The sequence below is a fragment of the Falco cherrug genome, chromosome 1, assembly GCF_023634085.1.
Source record: "Falco cherrug isolate bFalChe1 chromosome 1, bFalChe1.pri, whole genome shotgun sequence".
Taxonomy (NCBI): Eukaryota; Metazoa; Chordata; class Aves; order Falconiformes; family Falconidae; genus Falco; species Falco cherrug.
Window position 1 is genome coordinate 110,621,313 of NC_073697.1, and position 20,036 is coordinate 110,641,348.

The 20,036-nt window shown below is 49.5% G+C and overlaps 1 protein-coding gene across 1 annotated transcript in view; it reads right to left on the reverse strand.

Moving 5' to 3' along the window:
* TBX4 (T-box transcription factor 4) overlaps nt 1-20,036 on the reverse strand; it is a 34,343-nt gene that overhangs the window by 5,204 nt on the left and 9,103 nt on the right. The window contains exons 3-5 of the mRNA XM_027806305.2: nt 15,994-16,113; nt 14,074-14,221; nt 1,593-1,745 (exon numbers count right to left, since the gene is read on the reverse strand). Coding sequence (XP_027662106.1) covers nt 1,593-1,745; nt 14,074-14,221; nt 15,994-16,113 — 421 coding nt within the window. The remainder of the gene's footprint in view (nt 1-1,592; nt 1,746-14,073; nt 14,222-15,993; nt 16,114-20,036) is intronic.

The following is a 20,036-nucleotide window of genomic DNA, read 5'->3' on the forward strand; positions in this document are numbered from 1 at the left end:
CTTCTAAAAGATACCCAGAGCAGGTTTTCAGTTGCTCATGCCTAGGAGGATAAGCAAGACCATCTCCTCGCAGGATCTTCGCAGAAGGATTAGGGCTCGTCTGGGGCATTTTCCTTAAATCTGTCACATCCACCCTGCGCTGCCACCCAGCTCCCAGCCTCCCCCCAGCAGCAGTTGTACAGCAATGACAGTGGAAATATTAACTTTAGGAAGCACTTTGAGAACCTTAGGGATGAAAGGCACTATTGACATACAAGACATTTTAAGTAGGTATTAAATAAGCTCTTTAGAGCCTTTTTGGTTAACCATGTTTGGGCAACTGGTCATTTTACACCAACAGCTACAACTTTTCAAACAGGATTCACTTCACTGTCCAAGTAGGGACGTCTGGGTTCTTTTCCCCGTCTTACCATAACACACACATCCATGCTCCTGCTCTGAGCCTTTTAACTGGCTCACTAATTGCAAAATCTTGCAAGGGCTCTATGCTTCCAGCATCAAAGGGTGTATAGTCACCCTGCTTGGGAGGAAAAGGTCTGGTCAGATTATTGGGCAGGAAGAATTTCACATGTGTTCCTGTTCCTGCAGTATTTTCCTATAGCTGTGTAGAAAAGGAGCTGATACATTCACACATGGCAGATTCCGCGTTTCGGGTGACAGGAGGGCTCCAGCGGTGCTGCTTCACTCTGCCCCTTTATTTATGAATCCTGCTGCACTTTAAAACCCCCAGCTGGTACAGCCCTGCAGGCAGAGCATGCCGCCAGGAGCCGTGCAGGGCAGCAGGAGCCCATGCCCAGGCAGGCACTGGGAGCAGCATGCTGCCACCCTGCCCGGCACCCTGCCCACTCCCGGCCCGGCTGACAGCGCACCCGCTGTCACAGGGAGGTGACAATTCACTGTCACACCGCTGTCCATCCTGCTCTTCACCTGGGTTGGCAAATCCTCAGAAGGAACACTACCCACTGCCACGACCAACACGCTCAAAAACAGGAGAGCAGCCAACCCTGCAGAACGTGGGTATCTGCAACACCCCCACGGTGCAGAACCAAGCCCTTTGTACTTCATATTCCCCCCCAAAACAAACCCAACCCCCCTCCTGCCTTCATGTGCTAGCCACAGAGCAGGCTCTTAGCTGTGTTTTTATGGCTACATTCCTCGTATGTCTCACTAAATACACATACTATAATTACTTTTCACTGTAGATTTATGAGCAAGCTTTACTAGTCATTATTAGATTTGCTTGCTGCTTTGAATGACATCTCAGCGTTTATGAGCACGCCGATTCATTAGGGTCTGGACTCACGGGGTTTGCCAAGATATTGTTACCCAGCGATGCCCACGCTGCCCCTCAGCTGCATCCCCTGGCTCATCACCAGCGTAAGGCTGGGGTGGAAACTTGCCTTTTAAAGCAGGATTTTTCTGCTGCACAACACCCCTCAGAGCAAACAGCTGCTGCTCATCGACACACAGCACTGCAGCAACATCACTGTGCAATGTGGAAGATCATTTAGCAGCCGCCGGCGGCAGAGGGCTGCGAGTTGCAGAAGCCCGTGAACAGAAATTAAGCACTTTTAGGCGGAAAAGCAGCCTACCTTGTGATTCTGGTAGGAGGTCACTGATATAAAGGACGTCTCCGGAAAAACATGGGTGCAGAAGGCTGTGTTCTTCGACCCGAAAGCGTTGTTCTCGTCTGCCTTCACAATATGCAGTCGTGGTTGGTATTTATGCATTGAATTCAGAATGATCTGAAAAACAATTGATGTTAAAGTAAGAAAACCAATTAAAAAAACCCAAACAAAACAACAAAAAACCCGAGCCATAGCTATTTGACAGATTTTACTAGCAGGACACAAAAGCCCACCAGTGCTTAGCTTTAGCTTAGCTTTCAAATTAGAGGGGAAAATTACATTATATAAATGCACATGAACCAAGACAGAAAAGGTATCTGCTGCTCTGGCAAGCAGAACTGAACTTAAAGCTTTCCTGGTAAACCCTCATTTTCTTATTGCTATTGGATAGAGCCAGTCTGGGTGGAAAAAAAGTCATAATTTTTTTTTTTCCCAGCTCATGCTGAAGCTGTACAATATATATAATTCACCAGCAGACTGGTCCGTAAAGATTCCTAATAAATACTTTACTGAGCTGAAAAATACACAGTTTAGCAGAGGCAAAAAAAAAAACATCACAGAAACCACAGGAGGAGGGAAAAAAAAATAAAGCAAGCTATTTTTCTTTTATCTGCTGGTAAAACTACAAAAGAGCAGATTTTTTTCCCCTGCTGTTTGTGGAGCAGCTCGGGGCGGGTGCCGGAGTCCGGGCACCCCTCGCAGCCCCCCCAGCTGCAGCCCCCGCTCAGCTGCCCCAGCACAGATCCCCACAAAGGGGGGCAGCACCCACATGCTGCAGAAGAAAAGGGGGTTAAGAAATAGCATTTCTTTAAGAGTTGGGATGGTTCTAGGAAAAGCCTCTATTCCTGTTACTTGGCAAAGCAGCAGCACTGCTTTCGCCCTGTTCCCTTGGCACAACCCTTCCTGATCTCTTCTTCCCTCTCCCAGACTGGCTGAGCCTGCTCCCCCCCAGCCCCTGGTCCCAGAGGCGAGGGACTCTCCAGCCAGGCTGACACCCCGGGGTGCCTGAAGGCTGCCAAGGGCACGTCCATCCCCAATGGAGACACAGGCAAAGGGCCAAGACCGCAACGGGTGGTGACATCAACCTGGTGGTAGGTAGGTGGATGGATGGACAGATGGACGCACGCAATGCAGCACAGCAGCAGCAGTTTACACCAATTGTGTATTTAGCCAATTTTAAATGAGAATTACTAAGAAACAGAAGATATTGGCTTCATGATTGGCTTTTGTGCCCGGGAACCCTATTTCATGCCTGTCCGTGCTGAGGAGCTCCAGCTGGGACGGGAGGCAGCACATGGAGCTGGTGCTCTTTAAACCCCTTCGTCTGGCTGCACGTAACTCTGCCCACAGTAGCTGGCTGCATTATATACCACTTAAATGCAATTTTTATTGTTGACATTTTCCAGACAACCCTCCCTGCTCCCCAAGAGAGAGAATGAGGAATTTTTGGCATTTTATCAGCTTTGCATCAAGTCTCTTAACCACTTTGCGGCTGTTGATGTGCAGGGTGTAGATCTGAGAGGGTCGGCTCAGGTTTTGGGCTGGAGCCTTTTCTCTGCTTTCATGTATCAGCCACTCATAAAACAAAGCCAAGAAGAACAACGCCAGAGGGCTGAGAGTTTCATAAGAAGGAGCATTTTAATTTTCAATAAGTAAGAGTTGAGCCAAGCTGATAAATAACCATTGTCTGGAGGAGAAGCCGGGGTGTGCCAAGCTCCTCACCGCCTGCCCCGAACTGCCCAGGTCTAGCAAGGATGGGTGACTTGACCTCAGAGTCAGTGCAAGTCAACAGCAGAACAAAGCAAACAACCTTAAACTGAGATTTCCGAAGGGAAAATTAGGAGCCCAAGTTTTGATACACTCTGGATGAATAGTCTGTATTCCCCCTCCAAAGTAGTATCCGCTGAGCTTTAACGACCCCTTTAAAAATCTTCGGGTTTTTTAATAATGTCTTTTAAACTCAAGGAGTCCAAAAAATTTCCAAAACTAACAGGATATTACTTTTTGGAGCCTGATAGAAGCATTCAGGAAAGGCTTTTTGACAGATACTCAAGGATACAGTTGTGACTGCAAACCTGCCTGGAGGTTCACGTGAACTGCTTGATACCTGTGGGATGTTTGGAAGGGGGAAAACAACCCCCCTAAACACCTTAATTTAGCCCCTGCGTTTACAAGGTTGGGCATTGCTGTCCCTGGCACCAAACGGAATATTTGCCCACACGCCCCAGTGCAAGTACCTGTTGGAAAACGCTGGATTTCTTTGAGTGTGTGACCACGAAAGGAGAACTCCTTGAGATGTGCCAGATCAAAGCCTACCATCCATCACTGGGTGTGAAACATTAGTCACAGACACAAGAACTGCAGAGCCCTGAGGTTAACCATCAAGTCAGCGTCCACAGATACGGATGGGGAACAGCTTCCAGCAAAGCAAAGCCCCATAAAAACAGTCTATTCTCATACGACGAAGGAAAAAAAAACCATCGGCTATGTGGTGGGGCGGTCAGCATGTCAGATTGGGGACGAAAAGGGGAAGTTGTGGTGCTTCAGACGCCTCCCTGCGCTCCCCACCAGCTGCACAGGTGACTCCTCACCTCTTTTTGGGGGGGGCAGCGACCACCCTCTGCATACTCACAACCAACACTTTGCAGGTTTGAAACGAGCACAGAGGTTGTGGCTGCACAGGAACACACCACTTGTGCTTGCTGTGCACCTCGGGCGTTCGGAAACCCTACAAACCGTGCAAAACCGCCCCCCAGCCTGCAGCTGCAAAACGCTGCGCCTGCGCAAAGCCAAATGCCAGCGATACAGGCTAAATAGTTTTCAAGGCCACTGTGGAAAACTGGTCACTGGCTAAAAATACACAAAACAAATGTAAATTCCACTCTGATGACGAACCTCAGTGGAAAGATTAACTTAAAGAATTGTGTCAAAAATGAGAAGTATTTTAATTGACAGGGCAAAGCACAGCTGCTGCTGGGCAGTGCTGGGCAGGCAGGGCTCCAGTGGCAGCACCAAGCAGGACAGAAGGTGATGCAGCAGCTCCCAGCCTCAAAGATGATGGTAAAATGATAATTATATATTTTCCTGCACTTACCTTTTTCACTGCAACGCTACAGGGAGATGAAGTCAGGGTCAAACACTGTCACGCACATTTTTAAATTGTTTTCGCTACAAAATGTAAGTAGTTTGAAACAGGTGAGCTGCTAAAAAAGAAACAGTTTGCCTCGTCTTGCCACTGAAAATAGTTACTGGTGTATTGGTTAGAGGGGAATTTTAACGTGATAAAAGGACAAGGACACAAAACCAGTAAGGGAAACTGGAAAACAGTGTTTCCTGGGCAGCACTGAGCACACTGGCTCAGTAACTGAAAGCCTCTCCCTGCAACTTGGTGATCTTGTCAGTTTGCCTACAAAAGAAACAGCTCGGCTTACATGGAATGGCAGCATATTTAGGAGTCTAATCAATACTTTTTTTTCTGTATTTAAAAAAAGACCAAACAAACAAACAACAAAATCAACAAAAGGTAATCAAACACATCCCAACTAGAATCCTCAAATTATATGGACATCCCCAAATTTAGGAAGTGGATTTTCGCTCAACATCCCAACACAGGCACCGGTGGGGATGCCATCTCCCACCACCGCCACCCAAGCACACACCCTGCCTGGAAAATACACATTTTCAATAACAAAATGGCTGGTAAAACATACCCAGGTGGGTAACGGCCGCTTCATCCCCAAAAGCATCACTGGGGGTGGCACACAAGGCTGTGAGGCACCACTTGTGCTGCTGCAGGGACCCGGCAGCAGGGACCCTCAGGGGGCTGCGCCTGCCAGGACCCAAACAGCTCCTCTGGCACCTGGGAACCATTTTACATCTCCTGCCCTCCAAGGCGGTCACTGTGGCGCACAGCCCGGGCAGGCAGGGGTGCCTCCCCCTGCCGCGACCCCCCTGCCTCGCCGCCTTATTGCTGGCCAGAGGGGAGCCAAAGCAGCTCTCGAAGGTGATGTCACTCCTACCCCCTCAACATCACACGTGCAGACCAGATTGCGCCAGAGACCGACTCCAAAGTCAAATGTGAGCTTACAAAAACATTTTTTTTTTTTTTTTTACCCCCCACCCCCCCATCTCCCTCCTTTGTGCTGATCACACAGTTGGCAGCTGGAACTTAAGCTGTAATGTAGCTCAACTTCTTTATTTTTTTGGCATTCCCCAGTCAGCAACAAATGTCAAAAAAAACCTGGTGTCATTTGCTCCTTCCATTTAATTTCACTTAGGAAAACATACTCCTTTAGCATCTAATCTCACACGCTGCTGAGTAATGTCGGCTTCACGGCTTGAAGACATTTGCCAGTTTGCAGGATTGGGCCCAGAGGCCAGAGCTTAGCAGGGTAATGGTACCGCATCGCTCGTCGCGGTGCAAACCTGCCTTGAAATCACCAGTAAAATGTATTTACTTTCATATGAAATTTGGGGAGTTGATTTAAGAGCACTCCCTGTTTCGCCAAGGTATCGAATGTCATATGATGCAGTGGTTGTTATGGCAACTACCCTTTTTATATTGAATAGTAAATGGCTACGAAAAAGCCACATAATTTTATGGTTGCTCCCAGGGGATCACATAACTAATATAAAATCTCTCATTTTAATGTATTTTCTGCTTCTTTCTTCCTTCCTTCTATTCTTTCAAAGTGAAAAAGCCTTTAAGCTGAGGCTGGCCCCTGTCCCGCACCAGGACACCGAGCTGGGGTGCGAAGGACCAGAACAAAAACCTGACAATTTGGTCCCCCACACGCCAAAAAGAGCGCGTTAACCAAGGAGGCTCCTCCAGCGCGGCAGCCACTGGGGCAGTCCATCTCAACCGACATTTAGAGCATTTGATGGCACAAGCCACCCAAAGCTAACTTTATGGTGGATGGGCCAGGGATGCCACACACTGACAGGAGCTGCCCCAGAGGGGTGATGGGAGCGCAGTGCCACTGCGCCGGGAGCGCTGCCCTCCTGCATCCCCCCCAGGGCTGCATCCCCCCAACGCAAACCGCTAAAATCATAGAATCATCTAGCTGGGAAAAACCCCTTCGGATCATCAAGTCCAACCAAATAAAACACTGTGCGCAAACAACCTCCACAGCACCTAAAACACGAGCTCTAAAATTACCTAAACCTCACTCGATTTATTTTCGGTCACCCGCAGGGAACGATGCACCTGGCAGAGCCACCCGGGGCAGGGCTGTGGCTGTGCCCCGGTGTGGGAAGGGGTCTGTCCAGCCCACCCCAGCCCCAGCCCCAGCTGGGGGAGCAGCCTCCCAGGCCCACACATTTGTCCTGGCAATCTGCACAATGTGGGGAGGAAAAGAGGGGGGGAAAAAAAACAAACCAAAAAAAGGCTGGAAAATCCTAGGAAAAGCTTCAGCGTGAGCTCAGACAAATTGTTCCTTATGGAATGGCCAAAGCTGGGATTTATTCTAGCTAAACGTTACCAAAATCCACTGCCTTCGACTTGCATAAACTAGTAACAACCAAAAGATCTAGCACAAGAGATGTAAACCTTCTCCACCCAGAGCCCCGCTGGTCGTTTCCCGCCCGGCTACCAAAGGTGCACATGGGGACCCAGCCCCCCCAGTGCCCAGCCCCCCTCCTGGGGTGGGAACGTGCAGGAGCAGAGCAGACCATGTAAAGCATCACATCAGGCTTTGTAAGTTATTTGGGCACCGCTATTTCTCAGGTCAGCTGTAAGATGTTTCCTAGAATAGATGGGTTAAAGAACAAAAGAACCTTTCCACGGATATTCTTTCAGTAGAAGACTTAAGTGACGCGCCAAAAAAATTAACTTCAAATGTAGGATCCAACAAAAGGGTTTTTTTCAAGTTTTAAATGGACTGAAAAAAAGCTAGTTTAGTAACAGGAGCAACATGTATATATTATATAAGAAATTCTTATATATTTCTTATTTTTTATAGAACTATAAGAAAAATATTTATTATATATATTCCTTATATAGATTTAATAAATCATATCTATACAGAAAAGAAACCACATATATATATATATACAAGAAATCTTATATATAAATTTAAGAAATCTTTAGCTGAGAATAAACTAAAGATTCTCGCCATAGCCGTCTTGCTACAGAGATCCTACGGCCTTGCTCTCGGCAAGGACAAGCAGGGTGCAGCCCCCCGGCGGGACCCCGGCCCTTTGGCCGCAGGCGATCCCCGCGCCACAGCTGCCGAGGCAGCACGTAAAGCTACTACCAGCACCCGCCGAGGAAACTGCTTGGCCGCAAGTCATAAAGCAAACAAATAAAAAAACTTCTAAATAAAATTCAGGGTTTCATAAGATTGGTAGGAGATTAACCTAATTAAAGTGGCTGAGTGCGCCTGACGAGCAAAGACAGAAACATGCTAAAATTGAATTAATAGACAAATGAGAGGGAAACCCCAAGACTACGGGAAAAATGAAGTCTTTCAGTGATAATCAAATAAAACCAAGTGTGCAAATAATAAATCTGAAGAGAAATAACAAGTTCATCAGCATTAAAGAAGTAAAGCCATCAGCATTAAAGCGTAAAGCCAGTAAATAGCAGATTTGGGTCAAGAAAACCAGCAATATCACTTAAAACGCTATCACAAGTGACAGACCCTCTATAATACCCTGTAGCTCTAAACCTCAGTAGGCCACATCTCAAACTAAAATAACCCCACATTTTAAGAGCAGATAAAGTCCGTTATGGCAATTAAAAGGCAGCAGCAGCAGGAGTGAGGTATGTACAGGGTACGTAACATAACCAAACTCAGCAATGCTGTGTTGAAGGGGGGATTATTACTTGTCACAACCTCTACTTCTATTCTTCATCTACTACTTGTCTTTTTATTTTTTCCTGCAGGAATATCTTCATATATTCTCTAAAAAAAAAAATTATAATAATAATTTCCAATTGCTCTGGTCCCAGCTGAAGCCTGCCAGAAATACTGCTGTGGTGCTATCGCCCTTCCCAGGCTGCAGGAGCCCAGGAGAATGGCTGAACCCTCTTTTTTTCAACGGAGAATTTCAGCGGAGTCATTAACAGCAACAACCAAAGCCGGAGCCCCTGACACGACGCACCTGCTCCTTCACGTCCTCCGGTGTTACCGCACACGCCTGCGAGTGCTGCCCTTCACATGGCTCCGCGTGTTCACAGCGTGCCCAGAACGGGGGGAGGGGGTCTGTGAGTAACCATTGCGTTTTCTTCCAGCTGCACTGCATCTGGTGAGACCGGCCTTCCCAGGAGCTGGTCCCTGGGAGCAAGATGCCAGCCAGGCTGGTCTCCAGCACGGCTCCGGAGCCACCGCAGCCCAACCTGAGCCGTTCCAAAAGCTGGCACCCTTCGTGGCCACACCGGTGCCTGCAAGGTGTCCGCATGTCCTGCCCAGCTATCATCTGCAGGGTGTGAAACCACATTAAAGTCCACCCTGATGAACAGCCTCTGCCTCCTGGCAGCACCCCTCGTGTTTAAGGACACTGGTCACCCTCACCATCCCTCAAGGTATATTAAACGCCTTTATCTTTATGTACATTATTATGTACATTATTATGTACCACTAGGAGGAGGGCTGGCTGTTTGCTGCCCGGCACGGCACACCGTTGGGTGCTGCAGAGCAGATGACCCGTGCCCCATGCGATCCCGTGGGAGCAGGGACCTTCCTGGCACCCTCACCAGCTTGGCCAGCTGCTCCAGGGTCTCAGGGAGCCAGGGCTGAAGTCCTGCATGTGCTATGGTGTCATTACAGCTACCTGTGCCACCGCCGTGCCCTGGGCACGCGTGCTGTGCTGCCCAGCACCGCAGGTGGGAGAGAAACAAGGTGGGTTTTCCTTCAGAGCTGCCAGTCTCAGCACCTTAAATCATACCTTGAGTCAAGAAAAGCCCAAACAGCGAAACAACAAAAAAAAACCAATTAAATGAAACAAGTCGCACAGAACCACCTCACCACGGGTCGGGGCTGAAGCCCCTCAGCAAACCACCCCTGTGCCCCTTCGGCAGCTTCACACCCGCCCTGAGCATCCTTCACCTGCCGGGGCCAGAGTGGGAGCACAGCTCCCGGCCACGAGGACGATCTCACAGTCACCCTCTGCCCCGGCTGTTTACATACTTCAGACCTCTGAAGAAAGTGGAGTTCCATTCATGAGCATGTATCACTACAGGGATACTCACTTGATAGTTCCCCATATGCCCTGAATTAACCTCCTGAAAGAAACACAAGTATTATGTTATCCTTTCCAACACAGAGGTTATTTTTGTGCAGCATCTCCAGCTGCTATTAGCCAACTGATCTGTTAGCACTTGCAGTGATCTAACCTGGTTCACAATGAAGGAGTCATTCCCATCTTTCACCTGGAAAACACAGCTGGGCGCTTCCCAGGCAGAATACACAGGGAATGGGTAAGGGATGTGACAGCCTGGCACTGGAGAGAGCATCCTTGTCTCCACAGACAGACTATACGCAGCTGCTGATCACGCACATGGTGTTAGAGAGCAAAGCGTTGGCTCTGCCAGAATCACTAACCCTGTCACTCAGCAACCCCACATAAATCACAAGCTCTATCAGGCTGATTATCTCTGCATGTAAAGATTTGAAAATACATAAATTAAGATTTTACTCTAAGCACAGGTGGCTTACAATGCTTTCTTTAGGATCAGATAGACCTCGCCGCAGCTAAACATTACAGCGGCTGCTGATTTCTTAATCCATTCTCAACACGGGCATTTTGCAGTTGTTAAGCCTGGTGTGAAAGAAGCCTTTCATGGTCAAAAAATCCCCCAAGAGGAAAATATACAGCCCACATTTTCAGGCCGTGGTGCGTGAGCTGGGCACTGGCTTACCTGCCACCAAACCTACTCAGCCAGAGGGGTTTGCAGGCAGATGACAGAGCCCTGCACTTCATTTCTTTTTATTTAAAGCCTGCGTGTTTTTACCTGACTGCATTGAAAAATGCCTCCCATGCCTCTGACTGTAATTAATAATTTAACGCAATAGATAAGCGGTAATCAAAGCAGGAGGGAGGGGTGCGAGGCTGAAGAGGGGCGGTTGGTGGCTGGGTTTATGGGCTGGGTGTCAGAAAGACAGGCTTCCCGGCGCAGCCTGTCGGGCATCCCCTCCCGCCAGCACAGTAAATAATCTTCAATCTAATTCTGTGGATTGCAGCAAGGGCTACTGCTCCACGGCTTACTAATTAAGCTGTTTAACTTACTTATTTTAAGCCTCAAATGTACCTACACTTCTCTTTATGAACTCCGTGGGGCTGCTCGTCCCTGATGTTAAGCAGCTATTACACCGCACAGAGTCAGGGCAGGGATTCGTTTATCAATTAATTCATTGAAATGATGCAAAATTTCTGACTGTCTGCTTTTCAGGTGAGATCCCCCATGCCCAGGAGCCAGGCTCAGAGGAGCTACACCCCACACTGTGATATCTTTGCCCTTCACACCAGCATCCCCCCCACATCAGGCGTGGCGGCTGGGGATGGAGCCCAGCAGCCTGGCGTGCCCCAGCTGCATCTGCCACCATGAGCCCATAAAATCCACCACGTCCTGCTTGTGAGAGCCCCGCAACACCGCACCTGCTCCAGCCTGACCCCAGGATCAGCTCCCCACGCTCAATATTAACCAGCAGGTAAACAGAGAGGGAGCTGGAAAAGCTCCTTTGCTTCGTTTCTTTTTCCCCCAAGTGCCTACTTTAAACACAGTTAATGCAGAAAAGGAATACTTAGCGCAAAGATATTTTGCCCAGCACCTCTTCCCCGGCTTCGAGCCCCTCCTGCCCCCAAGCAGCCACAAGCGGTTTGAGTCCCAGCCCCGCACATCGCAGCGTGGGCTGGAGGGGATTGCTCGCGGGCAGTGAAGAGCTGCGGGCAGGGATGCGCTCCGCGGGATTTCAGGGCACCCGTAGGAGCTGGAGCCCAGGAGGGTGGGAGCCAGGTAGGGAGCGTGGTGCCACGGCACCTGCGGGCCCCCGCAGCGCTGAGGGTGCCGGGGAGGGCGAGCCAGCCCGGCTGTGGCTGGGCAGCTACCCGCACACCACAAAAAGCCCCAGCAGCAGCCTGCAGAAGTCATCGCCCCGCGTGGTTTTGAGGTTTGGAGAAAATCAAAGACAAAAGGAAATGGCAGGCAGGCTTCGCTGGAGCACGAGAAGGCAAACAAACCCTGTGGGTTTGCTGCCTTGTTTTGCTCTGGGAGCTTTGAGAGACCATTTGCAGTCGCTGGGAACAAATTCCTAGAAATGAGAAGCTGTTACTATTCATACTGTAACGCCTTCACAAGCAGGGCTGGGAGGGCTGTGCCGTGCCACTGCCTGCCCCAGGGCCACCAGCCACCGCAGGAGAGCAGTGCTCAGCGTGGACCGGGAGGAGAATCCACCCTCACCGCCACAGAGCCCAGCTCTCCTGCGTGTGCACAGCAAGAAGTGGAGTGCCACTTCTCTAAAGCAGATTAATTTAGAAGCCTAACGAGGAACTGTCTGAGGAAGGGCTAAATGCCATTTAGCCCGGCAGGTTGTCAGTGCCCGAACCGCACAGCGACCTGGCCACTCTGAAATGGGTTATTTCAGGCATTTTCCCAGCAGCGTGAGGCAGAGCGTGCCGGGGTGGGCTGCCAGGCTCGTACGGCATGAGAGGGCTGCGCAGGGCTCACCCGGAGCACGACCACCGCGTCTTGCTGCAGGTATCGCCCCAAAACACAAACCAGAGCCCCCCACCCCCCTCACTAGGGAAGCTCCGTGGGAGGACAAATAGGCTGTCTATTAAAAGGGGAGGGAAGAAAAATCTTCCCTGTTAAAATGCAGTGTTAAAATCACAGTTAAATCACAAAGTCAGGAAAAGCGAACGTTTAAAGTTGCAAAACCAGCGCTGCACATCCTGTTTGTTTTACGGCCACATCGAACATCCTGTATGTTTTACGGTTTACATTTTACAACGTAAACAGTCATATATTAAGCTGCACAGTTAACCAAGAGAAAAACACGGGAGTAGAAAAATGCCACATGCAAAGCCGGCAGGTCGGTACGGCTGCTGACACCGAAACGTCAGCATCTGGGGGCTTTACACAATTTTTACTGTGCAACCCTCGGCACAGTTATTTCATTTCATTTCCGTGGTGCTTTCCCCCTTGAAGAAGAGTGAAAGGGAGAGATCGCCTGTGATTAATAACACCAGCATTAAATGGCCCTGATTAGTCTTTGAAGTTCACACATGTTTCATTGGGGTCAGTAGGTTGGGGAAGAGGGTCAGTTGCCGGCACTGCTGACAGCTCAGCGCAGGGCTGGGTTATCCCCGTGTCACGCTGCCAGAGCCCGGCTCTGCCACAGCACCGCAGCACCCATGCACGGCACCAGTGCGCTGCCTGCCACAATTCGAAATCGGCAGAAAATTATGAACACGGCACAAAAATTCTGGATTTTTTACAGCGGTTTCAGCTGGTAGGGTCATCCCACCTCTGGAATCAACCCCCTAAAGCTCCGTCTGGTTTAGCGATGTCAGAATCGCACTTTCTGTACAGCTTTAGGTGGCATCAGGACAAACAACTGCCCATGAAAGCCTGCTGCTTTAGAAGCTCGATGCACAATCACTTTGCACCAGACAGATACAGCCCTTCTCGTTCTGCACCCTTGTTCAGGACCTTCCCACAGCCCCCCTCACCCCTCCAAACTGCTGCTGGTCAAAAACCACATTTGATAATACAAAGCAGTTTCTCTTACCTGTGGTACTAGGAGGAGCTGATGGGACTAAACCTAAAAGGATTTTAAACTCTATCTTCCCTTCCTCCAGCCAGCGAGGTTTGTTTATTTTTACATGACTTTCAGCTTGGACAGTGCAAACCACACAGGTCTGTATTTTATATAAAAATATAAAGATTTATATAAAGAGCATTATCTAAGCACCCGTTTGCCTGGCAGGCTAGAGAGACCCTTGTTCTCAGTTATTAAATGCACTGTGGTAGACAACTCTGTACATCCCACTTCTGCATTCGCAATACACATGAATTAAGATTTTCCAAATAAAATACTTCATCTTTTACAGGGCTGCCAAAGCCAGCTTGGAAAATAATGAGTTTATGCAACCTGTTTCTGTGAGCTGTATGTACCATGCACAGCAACAGCCGGGCTGAAAATCCCACAGCGCTGCCTGGAAAGTTCCGGGGCAGAAAATAAAAGGTCGGTGGCATCCGGCAGGACACAACCAAGCAAGTCAGAGGCGGCATTTCCAAGAGCAGGGGAAGCATGCAGGCACCCACAGTGGCCCCCCTCCCTCAATGCCAAACACTCCCCCACCCTGCTGCACTGGCGGCAGAGAATAAATGTCGCTCCTCGTTATTAAATTAGCCGCGACATCCCCACCAGCATCCCAGTCCAGCCACAAAGCCAGCACTGCAGGCCCACCTCTGACCACAGCCCTTGCAGAATGTCTCTCTTACATGTCCAAAGGGATCCAGGTGGTTGTTGGTGAGTTTGAGCTTCTGAAAGGACACCAGCTGCCGCATCCAGTGCGCTCCCGTGGCCGGTGAGTCGGGGTGCACGTACAGCCGCCCTGGCATGGCCGGCTCTGCCTTCCCAGCCACCATCCTGCAAACACAGTGGTTACAGATTGTGTCACCTCGGCAGCACTTGCCAGCCCGGACGCAGGACAGCATCATGTCCATGCGCTCAACCCAGCAACCCTCCCGCCAGCCCTGGGGGGACGCGCTGGGGCGCAGGGCTCAGAGGGGCTCGAGGGGCTTCCAGGGCTCCTCGTTCCAGCATCGCAGACTGGCAGAGCAACCCCACCGCTGCTGCCATGCGGTATTTCCTTGGGGCACTGTCTCTGCATGGCATTTGTGTTGACATTGGTCAAGGAGGAAATCTCATCTGGGTTTTTGGAGAGGATGAAGCCTTCAAAGGCCATTCTGCAAGGGGAGATGGTCTCACACCCTTCCCCAGGAGAAGGTACCTGTGAGCAGGAGCAGTACTGGTGCGGGTACATGCAGAGCTCCCCTAGCCCCTGGCCGGGCAGCAGCTCTGGTGGGAAGGAGCTGCTCCCAGAGCTGTGTGCTGGCACACAGTGCTGCTCCTCGTACCCCTCTGCCTGCTCCCCTTGCCCCCACACCACCACCACCACCTCCCATGGACACGACCCAGCTATGGGACATCACTTAATGGCAGCTCCCTCATTACTGTGCATTGTTCGCCTCTTACAAACCACCAATAAAGCCATATTACCAAAAGTAACAGAGACTTTCCAGCATCAATAAAAGGAAAAGGGGAAACAGCTCTAGGGCTGGCAAAAGCTAAATTAAACAGAGTTAACAACTATCCATCATCTAGGGCTTAATGTTTAAAAGACAAAGTGGCCGCCCCGCTGCAGAGGCCCTCAGCCTGCTCCTCGTACCCAGCGGCACTCCAGGACAAAAGCGAACGGAAAAGGGATTTCTTAAAACTGGAGCAGGCCTAATGCGCAAGTAAATTATTACTGTTTTATAGGATGTCACCAGGTTCGTTCCCATTAAGATGACTATGAAATTTTCCATTGCTTGTCTTTTCACCAGGCTGCAGTGGGTGGAAGGGTTTGGGAAAACCACAGCAAATAGTCACAGCGCGAGAGGCTGCCGGGCGTGTTTGGGGAGGAAAATCAAAAGACAAAACAGCATTTCCCTCGTCAGAAAACAAAAATCATAGCTGCCTCTCCGGTAAGAAACTTTGCTATCAAAGGCACAGAGAAAGGAGGAATAATAGAAAAGAAAGAAACTCCAGAGGAAGAATGAATTAAAAGGAAAACACAACTCTAAGCAGGATCCGGCATTGGACTGCGAGAAAGGACTTGCTGCTCCCTTCGCCTGCCGCATCCGCAGGGCTGAAGTGGGGCTCTTCTTACACCACCCCACGTTCTGCTTTATAGCTGAGCTCCTAAAAGCAAAACATTACTAGAGAAGAAAGGAATTTAAAACTTTTCTCGACTCACATCGTTACCTAATTTTTAAGGTGAAAACGGACCATGAGAGCACCTAGTGAGGCCTCTGGTACAGCGTAGGCTGCGGCTTTACCCTCTCACACCTGCGCACGGCCTAGAGCATCTCCTCCAAGAAGACATCCAGCCTTGAGAGCTTTGGAGATAGGCAATCCACCACCTCCATTAGCAGTTTGCTCCAGCGGTTAATCACCCAGCCTGTTAAGAGTATTTTATTTTATATTTGTCTGGTTTTAACTTCCAGCCATTGGCTGCTCCACCAAAGAGAGCTCTGGGATGTTGGCATCCCTCCCATGGGAAGGTATTTCTGTTGGCTTCCGAGTTTGCACAGCAAACGGTCGATCCAATTGGAATTTTCTTATGGAAAAGGAGGTAAACAGAGATGTTCTCTTACCATTTATTGTCACAGAATTTATACCGGTGGTCATCAGCTGGGACGATGTCAATCAACAAGATGTACTTGGTCTTGGGGTTCATTCCGGTCACTTTAACCTTGTAACTAGGAAACATCCTCCTTAGGAAAAGCAAAGGGTTAACACATTAGTGAGCGACCTGGAGCTGGGCCAGAACTGATGGAAACTTGGAGCAGCACCCCAAAAGGCAGATCCACCATGTGATGAATTCACGCTAGGACAAATGAGCTACAAAACACTATTGCTGCTTATATGTCACCTGAATTAAACTCACTCTTTCCAGAGCATGGGCTGCACAGGGCTAGTGCAACATGGGGCACAAACTGGGTATATAGAGGGGGGTTATGGGCCAGTGCCAGGAAAAGGTGGGTGTAGGGAGAGATACACGGGGGGTCAACACATCCCTCCTTACAGGAGGCTCCAACAGGGAGCCCTCACTGCCCCGGGGGGCTCCATGGGGCTCATGGCAGCCTCAAAAATGCAGATTTCTTGTTGCCATGAAAGTGCGTGAAAAGCAATGAGATGTGACCACACTTCAGCAGAAACTAAGCACAGGCAGCTCTCCCATGTCCACACCACCACGTCCCATCACGGCGCCTACGCTGAGCCTGTGCTCCCTTCAACAGGCTGAAAACTGGGGATCAGTAAAGCCTGGGGGGAGGCTAAGGGTTAAACCCTGCGATGGATCGGCCAGCCATTGCTCCTCTGGCTTTCCCAGATGTCCCCAACTCACAGCAGCCTGTTAAACCTCTTCCAAGGCAGGAGCACTGCAGAGCTCCCATGGAAAACACGCCCGTCCCACCGATCTACCACTGACTTTAGCAGACACGTAGCAACCAAACGGGGAACGTCACGTAAACCAGTGTACCATGAAAGAACACTTATATATATATATAAAACATTATTAAAGAATCTCGGCAGTATTAAAGAGTATTTTTTTATAAATCTATGGCCATGAAACCAGTATATACCATCATGCTCTAGTCTTGTGATCCAAAGATAGCCCTGATGGGTACGGGCATGGCCATGGGCTTTAAGACTGCATCAGGAACCAGGATCTGCAGGATCAGGCACTTCACATCCTCGGAGTAACTATTTTCTTGGCTCCATCTTCCCAACCTCCTCCTCATCCAGTAAAAAAAAACAAGTCAATGGAGCAAACTGGCTCACCGCAGCCTTCAAGCAACCAGCCAGAACAGAAAATTCTCCTTTCCACCGTGGGAAGGGGATGGTGGATGAGAACTGCTACATCCCGGACTCATTCTAATCACCCAAACTCAGAAGGGCCCAAATCCCGATGCCGTTTCTCCATCGAGCGCCGAGGTTGCTTTGCCCCCACCCGATCCCCCCCTCCCCCGCTCGCTGCCCCCGCGCCCGGCCGGGCTGGCCCAGCACCATTTTGTCACTGCTCAGGGAAAAGGCAACAAAATGGGCCCTGTTCGAAATCAGTTCAATTGACTCTTTTAACCGCCCTGCATAAATTCCAGATGTTTACCATGTAATTAGCCGGGGCTAAAAAGGGGTGGTTTACCAATGCCCGTATTTGATTTTCATTCATAAACTCTGCACTCCTCTTAACCTTGTCCTCCTCCAGGTAAGCACCTGGATAAATACAGTAGGACATTTCAATTTGTGAATACACAGCCCAATTCACACATTGAAAAAAATTGCATAAGGAATCCAATCTGAATGCCAAGATATTTTTTTTTTAAATTAGGCCTTTAAATGACATTTTAAAACGCAACAAAAAAAGAGGAGAAATTGATTAAAAACCAGGAACGAGATGGACACGATTTGGCAGTTACTGCCTCGTACCAGGCAAACGTCCTGCATCAGGGATTTTTATAACATCTAGCTTCTGAATTTCCTTTTTTCTCAATCATTTCATTTACTGTAGTACATCTAAGCTGCTAAAGTAGCCGGACTGATATATTGTAAATGTTAAGTGCTTTTTTAATGGCATTTAAAATTAAGCTTCAGCATATGGAGTTCATATAGCATGGACATGCCTGAGTTTATAATGTTCTTTAGTATAGCCCTCTAAAATAAATACAAAGAGCCAAAGTACTACTATAATATATACAGCTGAAATTCTTTAAGGATAACAAATGGGGACTCACATCTGATTGAAGGTGTTGCTTAACTTGCAAACCGCTCGCTATCTCGCAGTAGTAGCATTGTGCTCAACGGTCGACAAACCCAGCTACAACCAAGTTTGCCAACTCTCCGCATTCTTTTCCAGGAAAACACAGGGTAGATTTTAGTAATTTGGCTGTGCACGGACATTTCATCATTATTATTAGCTGCTGCATTTTGGCCTTAAAAAAAAAATATGCGACTAATGTGCTGTCCAGGGACTTGTCATTTTAATTTTCTTAATGAAAACATATTTCTCAACCCCTTGGCAGAGACTCATTTAGTAAATATCTCTTTGCAATACGATGCAAACATGGGTTGTGCATTTCTGGTGGGAAGGCATGACAAACCAAAGAGCTAGGTCCAAGAAAATGCAGTCATAGAGTTTCAATTAAAAAAAAAAAAAAAAAAAAAAGCAAAAGAGAGCACCTAATATCATGTCCTGGCCCTTATTAAATGTCCCATTTGAAAGAGGGGAGCAGAAAACCACGGCGGAGGCAGCGGGCTGCACCAGCTCTGCCCAGGAGCGAGGCTGTGCCTACAGTGGGTCTATACAGCTCCCCGTCAGCCCTGGGAAGGGGCCAAAAACCTGCCTGTTTCCCCGAATTTACTACAGGTCAATGGAGCTACTCACAGCCATGGGCTCTACACTCAGTAGTAGCTTTGCATAACCAGCCCCTCTGCCAAATCTCTGCAGGCAGGAGCTCTGGGGTGGATGGGCGTCTCCACAGAGGATGCTTCGCCTGGGCCAGCTAACCCTGACAATAGCTTGCTTCATCATCCATTGCTCGGGGACCAGCAGCCACAGAAGAATAGCCCAATGCTGCAATAAATCCTTGCCAACGGCTTGCCAAGCTCTGGGAAAGCTCAGCCTGGCTTTGGTGGGAGGTTTGAAGCAAGACCCGTGCAGAGCCACGTTTTACCCGCTCTCCTTCCCGCTGCCACGCGCGACTCCAAACCAGGCAAGAGCTTCGCTGTGCAGAAACCAGTTACAAAAATTGGGAATTTGGGGCTTTCCAGGAAGCGTGACCAAGCAGGCGGCATCCGATCCCCAGCGACACCACCTGCACCAGAGGCAGCTGCCGTCGGGCTGTGGCCGTGCAAACGGGGAAGCTCAGCAATGTTAAGCACTGGGCACATGTGCAGCACAGGATCAACCAACTACTAGTGAATTGTAGGCCACCAGTAATCAGGAGATTAAGAGCAGCAGTTCCTGGCCTCATCATCTTTTGTACAAACCCAAAGTCTGGTTGGACGCGGTGTCCAGAGGCTGCAGCAAACACCCTGAACATGCAAATGCGGCCAGCATCCCTGTAGTGGAGGAGACCAGGACCGGACCAATTTCTCCCCCCTTATGCTCATTTTTTGGAAGCCACACAAGGAGAGGGGTGTCTGACCCACCCACATGCATTAGGTGTGACAGCTGCTCCCAGCCAACACAGGGCAGCCGACGGGGCCACTCGCTGAGCACGGAGCCAGCAGCAGCCCCACAGCTCCCTTACCCACATGGGACCGGCCACGAGCCCATGGCACGCCTGTGCCACAGCTGGCGATGCACGGGGGATGCAGCACAAGCAGCAGCCCCAACAGCCTCTTCCGCAAAACACTGAGTCAGTAAGACTCCAATTTTGGACACGTTCACAACCCACTTGTCCCTCCCTAGCTCAAGCCAATGAAGAAGGGACCATCCAGACTCCTCAGCACCATCCTGACGCTCTCCTGCACCCTGCAAAGCTCTCTGCTGGGCTTAGCTGCTCCGACAGGCACCTTCCTCCCTCCCTCCCCGCACGGGCACAGCACTGGGATGCCCTTCAGAGGGGAGAACAGATCAGTTTTTACATTTACACAAGAAAACTGCCCTCAGAGAAAGCAATCATGGGAGAAAGGC